The sequence below is a fragment of the Pleurodeles waltl genome, chromosome 3_1, assembly GCF_031143425.1.
Source record: "Pleurodeles waltl isolate 20211129_DDA chromosome 3_1, aPleWal1.hap1.20221129, whole genome shotgun sequence".
NCBI lineage: Eukaryota > Metazoa > Chordata > Amphibia > Caudata > Salamandridae > Pleurodeles > Pleurodeles waltl.
Genome location: NC_090440.1, coordinates 1,040,132,173 through 1,040,146,290, shown reverse-complemented (window position 1 = coordinate 1,040,146,290; position 14,118 = coordinate 1,040,132,173). Strand labels below are relative to the sequence as shown.

The 14,118-nt window shown below is 42.4% G+C and overlaps 1 protein-coding gene across 3 annotated transcripts in view; it reads left to right on the top strand.

Annotated features, from left to right (window-relative positions):
• The window catches only part of STEAP3 (STEAP3 metalloreductase), a 75,202-nt gene that overhangs the window by 21,540 nt on the left and 39,544 nt on the right, over positions 1-14,118 (top strand). For 2 of the 3 annotated variants that reach the window (XM_069224333.1, XM_069224334.1), the window contains exon 2: positions 8,449-8,940. In XM_069224333.1, coding sequence (XP_069080434.1) covers positions 8,458-8,940 — 483 coding nt within the window. In that variant the 5' untranslated portion in view covers positions 8,449-8,457. Of the gene's footprint in view, positions 1-4,479; positions 4,600-8,448; positions 8,941-14,118 lie in introns of those variants that run through there. The other variant, XM_069224335.1, reaches the window with a different exon arrangement.

Sequence of the window (14,118 nt, the reverse complement as noted above, 5' to 3'; positions counted from 1 at the left end):
AATTTTTTAAAGTACTGAAGTAAAGTCCAATAATTTCATATATAAAATTAGTGCTGCTTTTTAACACATTTTACAGGATGCAGACATAGAATTAGCAAGATCTGCATATTGTTTAGTAGTCCTAATAAAGTATTTTTTATTACACCATTAAAGGGCACAACGTTTTCCATTTCTAAGCACTAGGTAACCAATGCTGTTTTACCCATTTTAATGGCTCTCAATTTATCATCCTGAAAAGAATAAAATGAGCCGCAACCATCATTTCAGGCATTTGACATGTAGCTGACTTTGGATGAGAACAGTGAGCTTTGTAACTCTGTAAGCGATCTTGCCAGCTATAAAAATGATAACCATTATTATGCGTTGCAGGTGTTTTTAAAAAAAAAAAAAAAAAAACAACAAAAAAAAACCATGCACAATGACTGTTTAAAGCTCTTTTGCTCACGAATGGATCACTTTTTTGCCTCCAATATTTTAACACACCCAGTTCCAAGATGGCTGCTGTGAATGTCTGCCCCTTGGAGTTGGTGCTTTGAACTGGGGCTTGATTTCAACCCCCGCCCCACCCTCTTAAGCTTGGAGTCATAGGCACAGTCCCAACTTCGCTAGCCCAAGGTGTGCAGTCAAGCAGGTGGTGCAGCCTTTCCTTGTGCAGTCCAGGGTTCAGCAGGGCAGTCCTTCTTTTGGTCCTTGTCCCGGTTCCTATGTGGCCTGAGGTTCAGGGTGCAATAACTATCCCAGGAAAGTGCCCTGAGGGGAACAATGCAGTCACTTTCCAACAGACTACCAGGTCCCCTCCCTCTTGGTGATGACTTTCCAGTAATGTGTGGCACCTGACAATCCCAGAGTGCATTATTCTGCCCACTCTTAAGATGTCAGCACCCTCAGTCAGCTGTTAGAAGCTTAGTAAGCCATCCTAGAGGTGTGGCTACCTCTGGGCTACATGCCCATAGAAAACCTGGTTTGGGCACTGGTTTCCCCTCTCTGTCCTTGTTACCAGCCTTTTGGGGTAACAGTCTAAGTGGCTTCTTGCGAAGGGGAAGTAGCACTGCAGCAAGCAGTTACTGACCCTAGGTCTGGGAGTAATTTACACAAATCCCCAGGTTGCAGAAAGCTGTTTGTTGGCCAGTGACTCTGTGAGGCCATAGGACTATCTAGGTCACAGTGGCAACTTTCTAAAAGTTCCATTACTATAATAGTGATGTTAAATTCAGCCTGGGCATCAGATCAGTTTTAATTCCACGATTAATAGGATACCTTAGAGCACGCAATTGTGTAGTCTCCTTAGAATTTAGCCAGACTGGGGTGCCAGCTGATAGCACAGTATTCGCCTATGGGGCTACTAACTTTTTAACAGCAAAATGACAAATTAAATGTGTTGCTGCTTAGACATATAAAAAATGACTTAATACATAGCTACCTGCCTTAGGGGGCTATAGGTCTTTCTTAAGGGAGGCTTGCATCAATTGTTAGTGGGAAGGGTGGCTTTGCCATTAGTTTGAATAGATTAGTCGAATCAGCAGTGTGACCATTGCTCTTCTATTCTGCAGTGGCAGGCTGGGACCCATTTTGTATTTGATGTGCACAAGGTTGTACAATAAGTGCTGCAGCCCTGGGTGAGCACTCTGCCTTACATGCCCTTTGTACCATGGGTGCCATATACTAGTGACTTATAAGTCAGCACTTGCCAATTGGAGCTAGCCAATTCAACATACGGTTTAGAACACTGGAGGAGACCTCCGTGCAACTGGAGTCGAAAATCCAGCAGCATCAGTCCAAAAACGTGGGGTGAACATGCAGAAAGAGGCATGTTCTTGCACTCCTTCATGTCCTTGAGGAGAAAACCTTGTTTTATGAAGCCTTACATTTTGCAGATTAGGTGCAATAAAAAAAAAAATATATATATATATTTATATTTTGATTTGTTGCTTGAGAGATAGATATATATATATATATCTCTATATCTGTCTCTATCTCTATATAATCTATCTCTACATAGATTATATATATAATCTATCTCTATATATATCTCTATCGCTATCTATCTATTCGGTCTAAGAGGAAGTGCTAAACTGGACTTCATCAGCAGAAATGCCAGTTCTTGTTCTGTTCTAGTTTGGGGCCCTTCCATGAAGAATCTTTCTGAGATGGAGAACATGTGCTTCCTAAATGGAGTGACAATCCCGCCACTTGATATTCTACTGGACCTAGACTCTTCCTCACTGACCCCTGGTTCTGCAATGGAGTGACGGCCAAAGACTATGGGTACCTTCTGTTGTCTAGGTGCCCCAGCCCCTCTCATTATATACTTTGCGTTCTAGAATGAGGTCCATTAGGTCTGTGTATGCTGCAGCCAACCAGAGTGCACAGTGTCTTCATTCGGTTGTTCTTTTTTTGGATGGAGAAAAGCCTAAGGCCAGGTCACTGTGCTTGTAGAAGCCTGGATTGCCTAAACCGTGACAAAATACAGCAGCAACTCAGAGTCCTCTTAAACCAGTCAATTGAATGAACATGAATAAAATGGCCGCTTCCCCACCATAGACCCATGTGAAAGAGTTTGCATAGACTCGTTCAATGATTATTTGGTTTAAAAGGGCCAAATGATCTTCCTTCCTTCCTTCCTTCCTTCCTTCCTTCCTTTTTTTTTTTTTTTTTTTTTTTTAAGTGACTGCTTTTTGTTTTTTGAATCCCCCTCCCTATTAGGGTTTGCATTAATTTAATTTATAGTTTGGAGAAGTTGTTTATTTTTCTTGGTCCTGATGAAGCGTCAATGGATCCGGTTGGACCACTAGATGCGAAACATGTAGACCTCACGACTAGAGGCACCAAAACAGGTCTAGTCCTCTTGTGTTTTTGTTGAGAGTATGTGAGCATTATTACTCACCCAGTTACTCCCATCTGGTTTTTAATCTTGGTCTCCATCCTATCAACACTGATTAAATTTATGATGAATGTTCTCGATGGATAACCAATTTTACTCTTCCTCTCTCTCCATTTTGCTCAGGTACTTGAATCTAGGCACCTTACCCATATGATATGATTCCATCTGCTACTTTCAGAGCAACACGGTTAAGAGCCCCCTTCGGGGAGCCCGTTAGGCATTGCAGCACCGGCCTGACGAGGAGCTTTCCCAATGATGAAGCCAGTCATCCAGTGTGATGCATGAGGGTTCTTGTTCCTGTAGAATTAGGACTCCTTTCTTCTTTTTCCAATGGAACACTGATTTGTTTTCATCCTATTAAAATATTTTTTTAGCTCACAGATGTACAAAAAATGACTTAATATCTCATAACCGTTAATGACCACACCTTAGCACCTCCCAGATTGATTGCGTAATCCCTCCCTTGAGTCCCATACAGGGCTCTAGTGCTTGCAGTCCTAAAACACTAGTCACCCTTCATTGTTTATAGTGATGGGGGAAATAAAGAGATTTTTCCCAAAATCACAGGATGTTGAGCTGACGCTTAGACTCCAACTGGGTTCCCCAGGTCCAAAGTCTACAACCGTGGCCCAAACACCACGTTACCAGCGGGGGCAGGCAGCCAGAAGCCACATGAAAGCTTGGGTCATTATGGCTCGAGGTTCCAATATTACCTTGATCTGAGCGGGGCATCCGGCTTCATCCTGGCTCGAGCCGTCCGTGGCTTGCCCTCCTAAGAAAACCTCAAACAAGAGAGAAAGCAGGAGCCTGCAAGAGTGAGTTAATGGGGCAGGATGTGTCTGGCAGTGGATTAAAAAGGCACAAGGTCGACTCTGGACTATCCAGCCTTGGTATTCGGCGGGGAGGCATTTAATAGCACCGACCGCTGTTGTTTGAGCTGTACTTTAAGTACCGACAATCATTATGTTACAAATTAAAGGCTAGTTTTTGGGCTCAGTCTTGCTCTGCCAGCGGCGGCGCCACCTGGGTACATTGAGCAGGGGCAGGTGACACTTCTCTTTAAACTATTGGAAAGTATCTTCCCTGTGCTTGCTCCCAGTTTCCACAGGCCCACCTGCTTGAGGAAAGCAAAAAGGGCACTTATGCACCTTCAGTCACGGGTCGCTGCACACCACATCCTTCAAGCCATCCTCGGAATGGCGGTATGCATTGCATGAACTGAGGGAGGGGCGCTTGGCGAACTCGCTTGCACAAGACCACATGGGGTGTTGATTGCATCGACGGTGGAATTAACCGTAATCCCACACAGTTCAGATTTGTAATGAGTCTATTTACGAGCAGCCCTAACTACTAGCACGAAGATGAATCGAAGCTAAATTAGGAGGGTGCGGCAGGTGCTTCTTAAGGCTGCGTTTGGATGTTTCAGCTCTGTTATTAATGATGTTTTTTGCTGACAAATTCAGTAATCTGATCCCTAAAACGCTGGGTTGAAGTCCCTCGTGACACAATCTGTGGTTGGATATTCTTGGAAACTGATGCTTTTGCTTGCCTGTGGTTGAAGCCACAAATCGTAGAGATATAAGAAAAAAGCGAGGCTGGTGTGGTTCCTGTTTAATCAAGGCTGGGAAGCCGGGGTGCCTCCAGTGCCCGGGCTCCGCCGATGCGTTTAGGTGAAACAAGACTGCAGTATGCCCAAAGGAAGGTCCGTTAATTGACAGGTACGTTTTCACAAGTTGTTATAATTGAAGCAGTGTTTATGAGCAATCGTTCAGGTCAAATAGCATAGCCAGTGGCAGATACTACCCCTGGCACACTCCTTGCTACTCCTTTTCGAGGGTCTTGAAAATAGGGTTAGTAACAGAAAGAAAATGGCACTGTAAGAGCCTTGTGCGTGTGTGTGCGTGCGCGTGTGTACGCGTGCGTGCGCGCGCTAGTTTTGTGGGAAAATATGGTCGGGGAGAGGGTTGATGCGCTTGCGAGCGATCGGGCTAACCCTGTCATCACAGGGTCAGTTAGGGTGTAATGTCACTTCATTACTCCTGGCATTTTGGTCGGTCGACGTCCGTGTAAAATTATATTCAACTCATATTTCGGTTTATGATGCCTTTTGAGCTGCTGTTGAAACTACCAATGGGTTTTCAGTTGTAATTGGAAATACTACTGGGTTAATGCTAACCAGGCATTTCCTCGGTGAGCTATTACCAGGGCCATTGGAATTATGATGCAAGGGAGGACCGAATTAGGCAGTTGACTGAATTATGCGGCAAGAAAGAGCACATTACGTGGCATAGTGTACCACCTTTTGTGTTGGTATGACTTCATTATTTAGGGTTTTTGCACGTTAGCCAAGGTTTCACCTAATTAGTACCAGTTTGACCCCAAAATACAGAAATAAGCAGCAGAAATGTGACCGATCAACCCTTATGAAAGCTGACACGGTTAAAATTTTGTTTTGTAATTTTGATCATTTTGAGCTAGAAACACTTTTTTGGGCTGAAATCTGAAGATCATGTAGCAGATGGTGGATTATGTGCCAAATGCCATATACTTATGCGATTTTGAGACCGCATCCTTTTCTGCATATTTCTAGTGGAGCAGGTTATTACTATATCCAAATATTCTAGAAATTGCAACAGGCAACTTTAGAGGAGAGCAGAGGTATCTGATGTTTTTAACATTGGTTAACCCAAAATAATTATTTGTTACTCATATGAAATGTTACATGCACTTCTGCCCGTAAGCATCTTACATTTTTTGTAGTTTTTTAGGTTGTGTCAGGAGCACAGTTGGTTATTTACTGGGGTTGGAATGTTATTAATTTAAGAGCTGCTCGGTTTGCTTTACAACTTGGCACTGGATCTAGAGAACTAAGCGTGTGGTGGAGATTGGCTGTGCAGTCATTGCTTACTGTGTGTTCGATTATTCGGTTTTAGATGTCGAATATCAACTGAGTGTTCACCTGGCATGTAAGGGGATTGGTATACTGCCAATGAGAAGTCAAGCACTGTCCCACAAAACACTGAACATAAACGATAGCCGGTGCCATTTGTGGTGTCTAGCGGATCCCAGAACCAGCTTCCTTTGAAGTGCCCATAGTCATCCTCTGTGCTTGATGCAAACATGGCTGAATTCCACCTCAAGTCTCCACGCTAACAGAGCTGGTGACTCTTATGTCTGGAATGCCGCCCCCCCCCCCCCCCCCCCTCCAAAAAAAAGCTCATGGCCTAGGTAGGAGAACGAGGCCTGTGCTGCGTGGGCTTGAGGGAGACACGTGACATGGGAGGCCGTCTGGTACAGGGGTTACCTCTGCGCATCCACGTCTGTTAATTTATACCCGTGCTCACATGAGAGCGTGCCAAACCAAAGTGGGCCTTGGGCTTCAGTGTGTGTAGGTGAACACCCCTGCATGGCCTAAAACATTAGTGACCACGTGACGTGTGATTAAAGGAGTTATAATTTTGAACACTGCTGGATACTCGGGGTTCTGGTGCTGCAGTGGAAGTCTTTGGTTGTGCCACTTTTGCTCTCTTTAATTTTATGATGAGTGGCGGGGATGTGGCACACTTCGCTGGCTTTTATCCGTACTGTGTGTAGGCTGAGGTTTTCCTAGTGCTGGTTTACAAGGCCTCATCTGATTTAGCTTATGATTCCATATGCGAAGGGGTTTGGGTTCACCTGATGTGTTCAACCATATCTTATCTCCCCTTCTCCCGAAGAGAAGAAATTGTGGAATATGAACTTGTGACTTTTGAATAAACTGCTTAAAAGTTAAAGACTGTTACATTGTAAACATATTGCTTTCTTTTACCTTCTTTCTTTTAGAGCTATTTTTCTCCCTTACCGCTTTCTTTGGTTTATCTAAATAGCACTTCCATCTATTCTGAGATAAGATAAAGCAGGTTTCTTTACCTACAGCAATAACATCAGGCTGTAAAACAAATAACGACTTCATGCTGAATTAATTCAACAGAATTCTTTGTTTGTGTTTTACGCTGGTGTTTTCTAACTCTCACTTTTATTGAGTAGCTTAAAAAATGCGAAATAATCATAGAGTGAATAAAACTCGTAGGTGCACACAATGTGGAGGTAATTCTTTGGGCAATACAATTTACCAAAACTAGAAGAGACAGTTCGAGATCCAACTGCACGAGTCACTGGCTTTTTTGCAGCACAATTATTCCATATTTTATACAGTTGTGATTCACAAGAATACATTTGCTGTGCGTATGAGGCACTGGATATCTTTCTCAATTATATACTATATGAAGAAAAGGTTAAATTTCACATAGCTAAGACGAAAAAGTTTTGTGCCAAGGGAGCAAATTGCAGTTAAGAATTAGTTTTGCTGCGATTTAAGTTAGCTCCAAAATCTATATCCCACACTGTTCTGTTATCGGGTTACTTCTGGTATTGAAATATCTCCAACGTTTTGCATCAGTGGCGACAAGGCAGTCCTTTCCGCTTAATTAAAGAATGATTTGTATTCAAAACTTATGCAACACTGTACATTTGAAATACTAGATGAGAAACGTAATCCCTCTCTGGGAACTTTTGTTTTTCAACAATTCCTCAAATATGTCCTCTTCATGTTGTAACCAGCACCCACTTGTGCAATCAGCCTGAATTTCATCATTCTGGGACTCCCCTTGGTGATACAAACCTGGGCCAGATCACACAAACGCTGCATATTTACTTTGCAGTTTTCTACGGCTGTTGGTGTAAACCAACCAGTGCAAAAGTGACTTCCCTACAATCTGGTCATTGCAGTTTATATAGTAGTTACAGGATATGATTCAGATGTACTAGCCTATTTTGCAGATATCATTTTATCGTATCTTCACTGGCCTGTCTGAGGTACAAAATGAGCAGAAAAAATCAAAATGATTTTATAATTGTAGAGTTATATTTGGAGACATTGAGATTATGGTACTTGATTGGGTGCCCATAAAATCTAATTTCACATGAGGGTGGCTCAAAGTTTAGAACTCCGGTGTGTGCAGGTACTGCAAGAGCTAGGCTGAGGGAATGTATGGCAAAGATTTGTGGACTACTGAGAATGTTTTTAAGATCAAGGGAGTTGTGGGATCTTCAGTTCTTGGTCATGTGGTGATTGTGTAGTAGTGAAGCCATCAGTGTTTGGCAAATCAACAAGTGGACTGTGCCTGAAAGCTTTTGATGAGTACTTTGTCATTATTTGCTTTCTACTTAGTAGTTGTTTATTTCCTGGTGTGTTGTGGATGTCTGATTAGATTTGTGTTTGTAATTGATATTGGTCTTTAAATTTCATAACAACGTGTATCATTAATAGGGTTGGGATTTGTTACCATTCTGTATTATGTGTGTTTGATTTATGTACACTCCAGTTTGTCAGTTGGCCTGCTACTGCTGTGTTGGCTGATGGGTTGTTGTAGCTGATAACAAAGACGCAATTCTTCACTTTGTGTGCCCTCGCCATTAGATAATGTGCTGAGCAATGTTGTTTCTCGTTGGATGACAACCTTAGGAGAATATTTGTTTTTGAGAATTTCATGCTTATAACTTCTTTGTGTGTCTTCTTTTTATTGCAGTTCAGAGGAATGTCGAAAGGAGACATGGCACAACCACTCTTAAGTAGCAAGAGTGACAAAAACTATGACACCTCTGTAGACTCTCTTGGAACAGCAGTCGTAATCCTTGGAAGCGGAGATTTTGCACGTTCTCTTGCCACACGTCTTGTGTGTTCTGGGTTTCAGGTGGTTATTGGAAGTCGCAATCCAAAGCGCAATGCAAATTTATTTCCTGCATCAGCAAAAGTAACTTCCCGGGAGGAAGCTGTGAAAAAGGCTGATATTGTTTTTGTGGCTGTGTTCAAGGAACATTATTCCACTTTGTGTGATCTGAGCACCGTGCTGGAGGGAAAAGTTCTGGTAGATGTGAGCAACGCAACTGAAATTAACAACCACAAAAAATCTAATGCGGAGTACTTGGCTTCCCTCTTCCCAGGAAGCACTGTGGTCAAAGGATTCAATGTGATATCAGCATGGGCTCTGCAGTCTGGCCCTCAAGATGGAAATAAGCAGGTATTTTATTTATTTATTTATTTATTTATATATATATATATATATAATAATTATTATTATTTTTTTACATTAAATGTAGTACATACTGTAATAAGGTACTCCAGTCTTACTAAAAACGAGTCTCATGCCTTCATTTGCAATTCCTCTACTTGCCAGTATCAATGTTACAATATAACTTAAGGGAGATTCACAACTGTGTTGCATAATGTTTGCTAAAATGTAATATGGTGCCAAACCCTACAATTATACATCATTGTTAGGCTCTAGAGCAGGACTGGGCAAAAACGCTCAAATCAGCCCCACTCACTATATGTCTCCTCCTGCAATCTCTCTTTTCCATCTATCCATCTTCTCTCTTTTCTTCTCTCCTTTCTCTGTCTCTGATCACTTTTTCTGTGCAACTCCCTTCCTTTCTTTCCCAGGCTCTGAAAGACTCCCTGTGCCTGCTCTAGTTACCTTCAGGGAGCTGGGGCTGTAGTTTACCTCGTGGAGCTGGGAAATTGACTGACTGAGGCATAAACCACAAGAAAACCCACCTGAGAAATTATGTTCCTTTTTAAGTAATTGTCCACCTTCAGCCTAACTATGGACACACACATAAATTGTGATGATATGTCCTCACACACCACCAGATGTCATGCTTCATCATAGGACGCCCCCCCTCTCCCCGCTCTTCAAAATCCCTGTTTGATGAAGAGCGGGCCTACACTTTGTGGTCAAGGATGTACTTCTGCCTAACTACTGAACCCTTGATATGAATAGTGTTAGAAAATGTTAGAAATGGGCTCTCTGGTTGGCAGAGGTATACACCCTTGTCCAAATAGGGACCACGATCCTAGTCAAGGTAAGTCGCACACAATCAAAATTATCCAGTGCCCATCCTCTGGTAACTTGGCACTGAGCAGTCAGGCTTAGCTTAGAAGGCAAATGTGTAAAGTATTTGTGCAATAACTCATACAGTAACACAGTGAAAACACCACAAAAATACACCAGACAGCTTAAAAAATAAATAAATAGGATATTTATCTTGTTAAATTGAGGTCCAAACGATCAAGAGTCAATAAGCACAACATAAGCTCACTTTTGCAAGTAAAAAAAAAAAAAAAAAAAGCCTTAAATCTTAAAAACCAGCAGTTGTCTCTTGATTACACAAAGTACCTGGTTTGCGTAAAAAATAACACGCACTGAGGAGATGCGTGAAAAAAATAAGGAGTGCGTCGGATTTCCCAACGCATCACAGACTATGCTTTTGTTTCTTTCCAAGCTGCAAGGTGCTTTCTGTCATTTTTCAGCGAGCAGTCTTAGTTCCTTACTGCGATGAGGGACTATTTTTGGTGCCCAGGGACGATGCAGGAAAATGATGGACATGCGGGAAGGAGTCACAGGTGTTTGGTTGATCCGGTATGGCGATGCATCAAATCTTCTGTTGCACTGCAGGCGCTGCAACGATGTTCCACTTGGGGAATTGACTGTCGTTCCAGTTCAGCTGTGCGTCGATCCAGTAGGGCTGTGCATCAAAATTCCGGCCGCACCACAGATGCTGCATTGAGTCTTCACTCTGGAAGTCTGGCTGCATCATTCTGGCTCAGCTGTGTGGCGATTTCTTGGTCGCAAAACGGCTGTGTGTTGTATACAACAGGCTGTGAGGTGATTTCTGGCGCACAAGGAGTTTCCCGAAGAGATGAAGTATTTTTGGCCCAGAGACTTCAGAAAACAGGAGGCAATCTCAGTCCAAGCCATTGGAGAGCACTTCTCAGCAAAGTCACAGGGCAGAGGGGCAGAAGTCCTTCTCAGCAAAACAGTCTAGATGAGTCCTTTGGGCACCGGGGCAGGTTCTCTTGACAGGTTGCAGGTTCAGGTCCAGAAGTGTTTGAGTTGGTGGGGTCAGGGACCCAATTTGTATACCCAAAAATGCCTTTGAAGTGGGGGAGACTTCAAAGAGTGGTTTTGAAGTGCAAAGTTCCCCTTTCAGTAGAGGTCTGTCTGCCAGGGTCCCAGTAGAGGGCTTGGCAGTCCTTTTTATGAGGGCAGGCCACTAGCCTTTGAAATGTAAGTGTTGGGCCTTCCAGCCCAGGAAGACCCATTCAGTATGCAGATGAGTGCATGTGTGACTGAGTGTCCTGCATTTGTGGTTGGTTGGGTGAAATGCACCAGGAAGCTGTCAAACAGCCCACCCCTGCCCAGACCTTGATTGGAGACGGGCTGTAAGGCACAGAAGGATTTTAAGTGCAAAGAAATGTTACTTTCAAAATGTGGCATTTCTAAAATAGTAATATAAAATCCAACTTCACCAATAAGGAAGACTTTCTATTACTATTCTGGCCATACGAAATATGACCTGGTTACCCCTCTGATCAGAATTTACCACTCAAACAGTATATGAGGGTAGCCCTAATGCCATCATATGAAAGGAGCAGGCCTCGCAGTAGTGGAAAACACGTTTAGTTCTCCACTACCAGGACATATTTACTAGTGACTTACAAGTAAATCAAATATACCAATTGGGAATGAACAAATGTTACCTTGTTTAAGGGAGACAGCATATGCACTATAGCACTAGTTAGCAGTGGTAAAGTGCTCAGTGTCCTAAAAATAGTGTCAGAAAAGTGGAGGGAGGCAGGCAAATGGTTGGGGGATGACCACCCTGAGACTGTCAGGCCTAACAAATAGGTTAAAACTCATTTCAATCAAATTAAAAGGTAGTTTTGATTTATTGCATTATCACTTGGTACTAAAAGCAGTGTGGAGACTACAGGAACAAATACCCCATTCCTACTTACACCATCAAAATGTTTCTGCCTCTTGGTTCACAAGTTTCCGTGGCATTCATCAGGATGGACCACAGGATCATAATGTGGCATGTACCCGTATCAGTGCCACATTAAATTTGGGTTGACCTGTGTCCTTCCGCACTTTTCTAGGTTTTCAGTACCCTAGATGTGGGTCATCTCTGCCCCAAGGAGTAAGGGCTGAAGGACCCCTCAAGTCACACACACACACACTCTAAGGTGTGCCCCTTGTGGATCACCTAGTACTGGTCATTCCTTCCTCCTGATGGTGGTTGTGGTTTGAAAGTGAAAGAGGCACCAGGAGAAGCCCTGAGCTTTCAAAACAGGCCTCAAAGGGCTTCAGCTCACTGGAGAAATGGCTGGTGGAACAAAAGGTCTGACTGGCCCTAACTGAAACCAATCCAATGCCTAAATAGGTAAACAAAATCTATGTTTAGATTTTCAGAATTGGATTCAAATATGCAACATAATCTTTGGTCAGTGCTTGTCAACAAACCTGAGCAGTAAGTGGGCACTACTTGGTAATACAAGTTAGCTGCAATAATGCTGCATCATTCTAGAATGTGACAACCGCCTTTGATTGCTAAGCTGCTGCAGAAATCAGGATTCCTATAGAACGCGGCTAGTCACCCGTTCGGATCTCAAGGTGCTGGGCTGTTCTTGCAGTGCTCTATATGAGTTTACACCCTGAGTCCCATTGCTTAGCAAGTACAATACGCAAAAGTACACACTTCAGTTCATGTTGGCTTTTAATTTCAAGGCTCAAGAGCGGTGCTTTTAACCTCCTGCGTCTTTCAAGTGTTTTGTGATAGTGTTAATAAGCATTTCAATAATCAGATATTTACCATTCCCTTTTGTTTTTGTCACTTTCGGTTTTAACACAAGTGGGATTGTATGCAGTTATGTCTCAGATATTAATGATATATTGAAGTCCTGTTTATATAAACCATCCTGATTGCAGGGTCATTTTTATCGGAACTTGAGGTCGGAGCTGTCTGTGCTAGTTTGGGGATGTAGACATCTGACATCTTGGGCCTAGGACACACACTTGAGCGATATCAGTAGGAAAGTTAGCTCTCTATTCAGTAGTGTGAGGAAAAAGGAATTTGACAGAGAACGTAGTTACACCTTAAAGGTAGGATTTGACTGGCCTCTGGAAATGGCAAACTGTTCTGCAGTCACCCTTGGGTACCCTGCATGCACAACATTCTTGGACAAGTTCATAGCCAAAAAAATACAATTGTCCGCTGTCTTGAATGTGTTAATTCCTGGTAAAGCCCAGACCGACCACAAAAACTTGAGATAGTAATCAAAAGTGCTATATATCAAAAAGCCAACTGCTTTATGGGATGGGTATGTGTAGAAGTGGTACTGCTCCAGGAAAAACGAATCCAGAAGGAGAAGATAGAGATATAATCACTTTCATTAGATGAATGGTACAGAAAGGAAACTTCCTCCACACCTGCACAAAGCTCTCACAGCTCCAACTGTCGCCTGAGAACCATGGAGCATTCTAGATCACACCAACGAGAGCAAGTGCAGGAGGGGAGAGAACATACTATTTATGACAAAAACGACAACAGTTATATAACAAAGAGGAAAATAATAAAGAGAAACTATAAACAGATACTACACTATCTTCCCTCTCAAAAGCAAACAAGTAATAAAAAAAAAAAAAATGTTTTTCAGGAAAGTTTGACAATTCTGTTCAAATTCCAGATACGACCATCGTCAAACTTAACGGCTCCCTTGAACCCTTATGACTTTAAAAAGTTTACTCTAATGTGATTGACCACTGCCAGTTTTTCCCGGCAACTTAATCTTGACAGAATCACCAACATCCACATACATTTCTTTCGCAGACTTACGAACATCATAAGCGCCTTTCCTCTGGTTTTGAATATTCAATTCTTTTTCTAAAGCAATACCTTTTTTGTTTCTCATAATCAAACTGTTCTTTAACATATCCTTTAATCCAAGGAGGACAAATTTTGGTATGAGGAACACACTTTCCACACATAACAAAAGGAGATTGCCTGGTGCTGGAATGAGGGGTAAACCTGTAATCCCCAACTTTAGACTTGATCAGACTATCCCAGTTTACTCCCATTTGTTTTGCCAATTGGATAGTTTTTTAGAGTCCTGTTAAATCGTTCTACCATATCATTGGTTTCAGGATGATACAAAGCGCTTTTTTTGATGAGTTATGCCTCTAGACATAAAAAGTCACACATTAACTTTGACGTAAATTGGACCCCATTATCTGTCAAGATATACTTCGGATTGCCTTCCCGTCCAAACACATCTGACAGAAAACTCACAACAGTCATAGAGGTAATTTTGTGAGTGACCAAAATTTCAGGCCAACGTGATAATACATCCATAATCA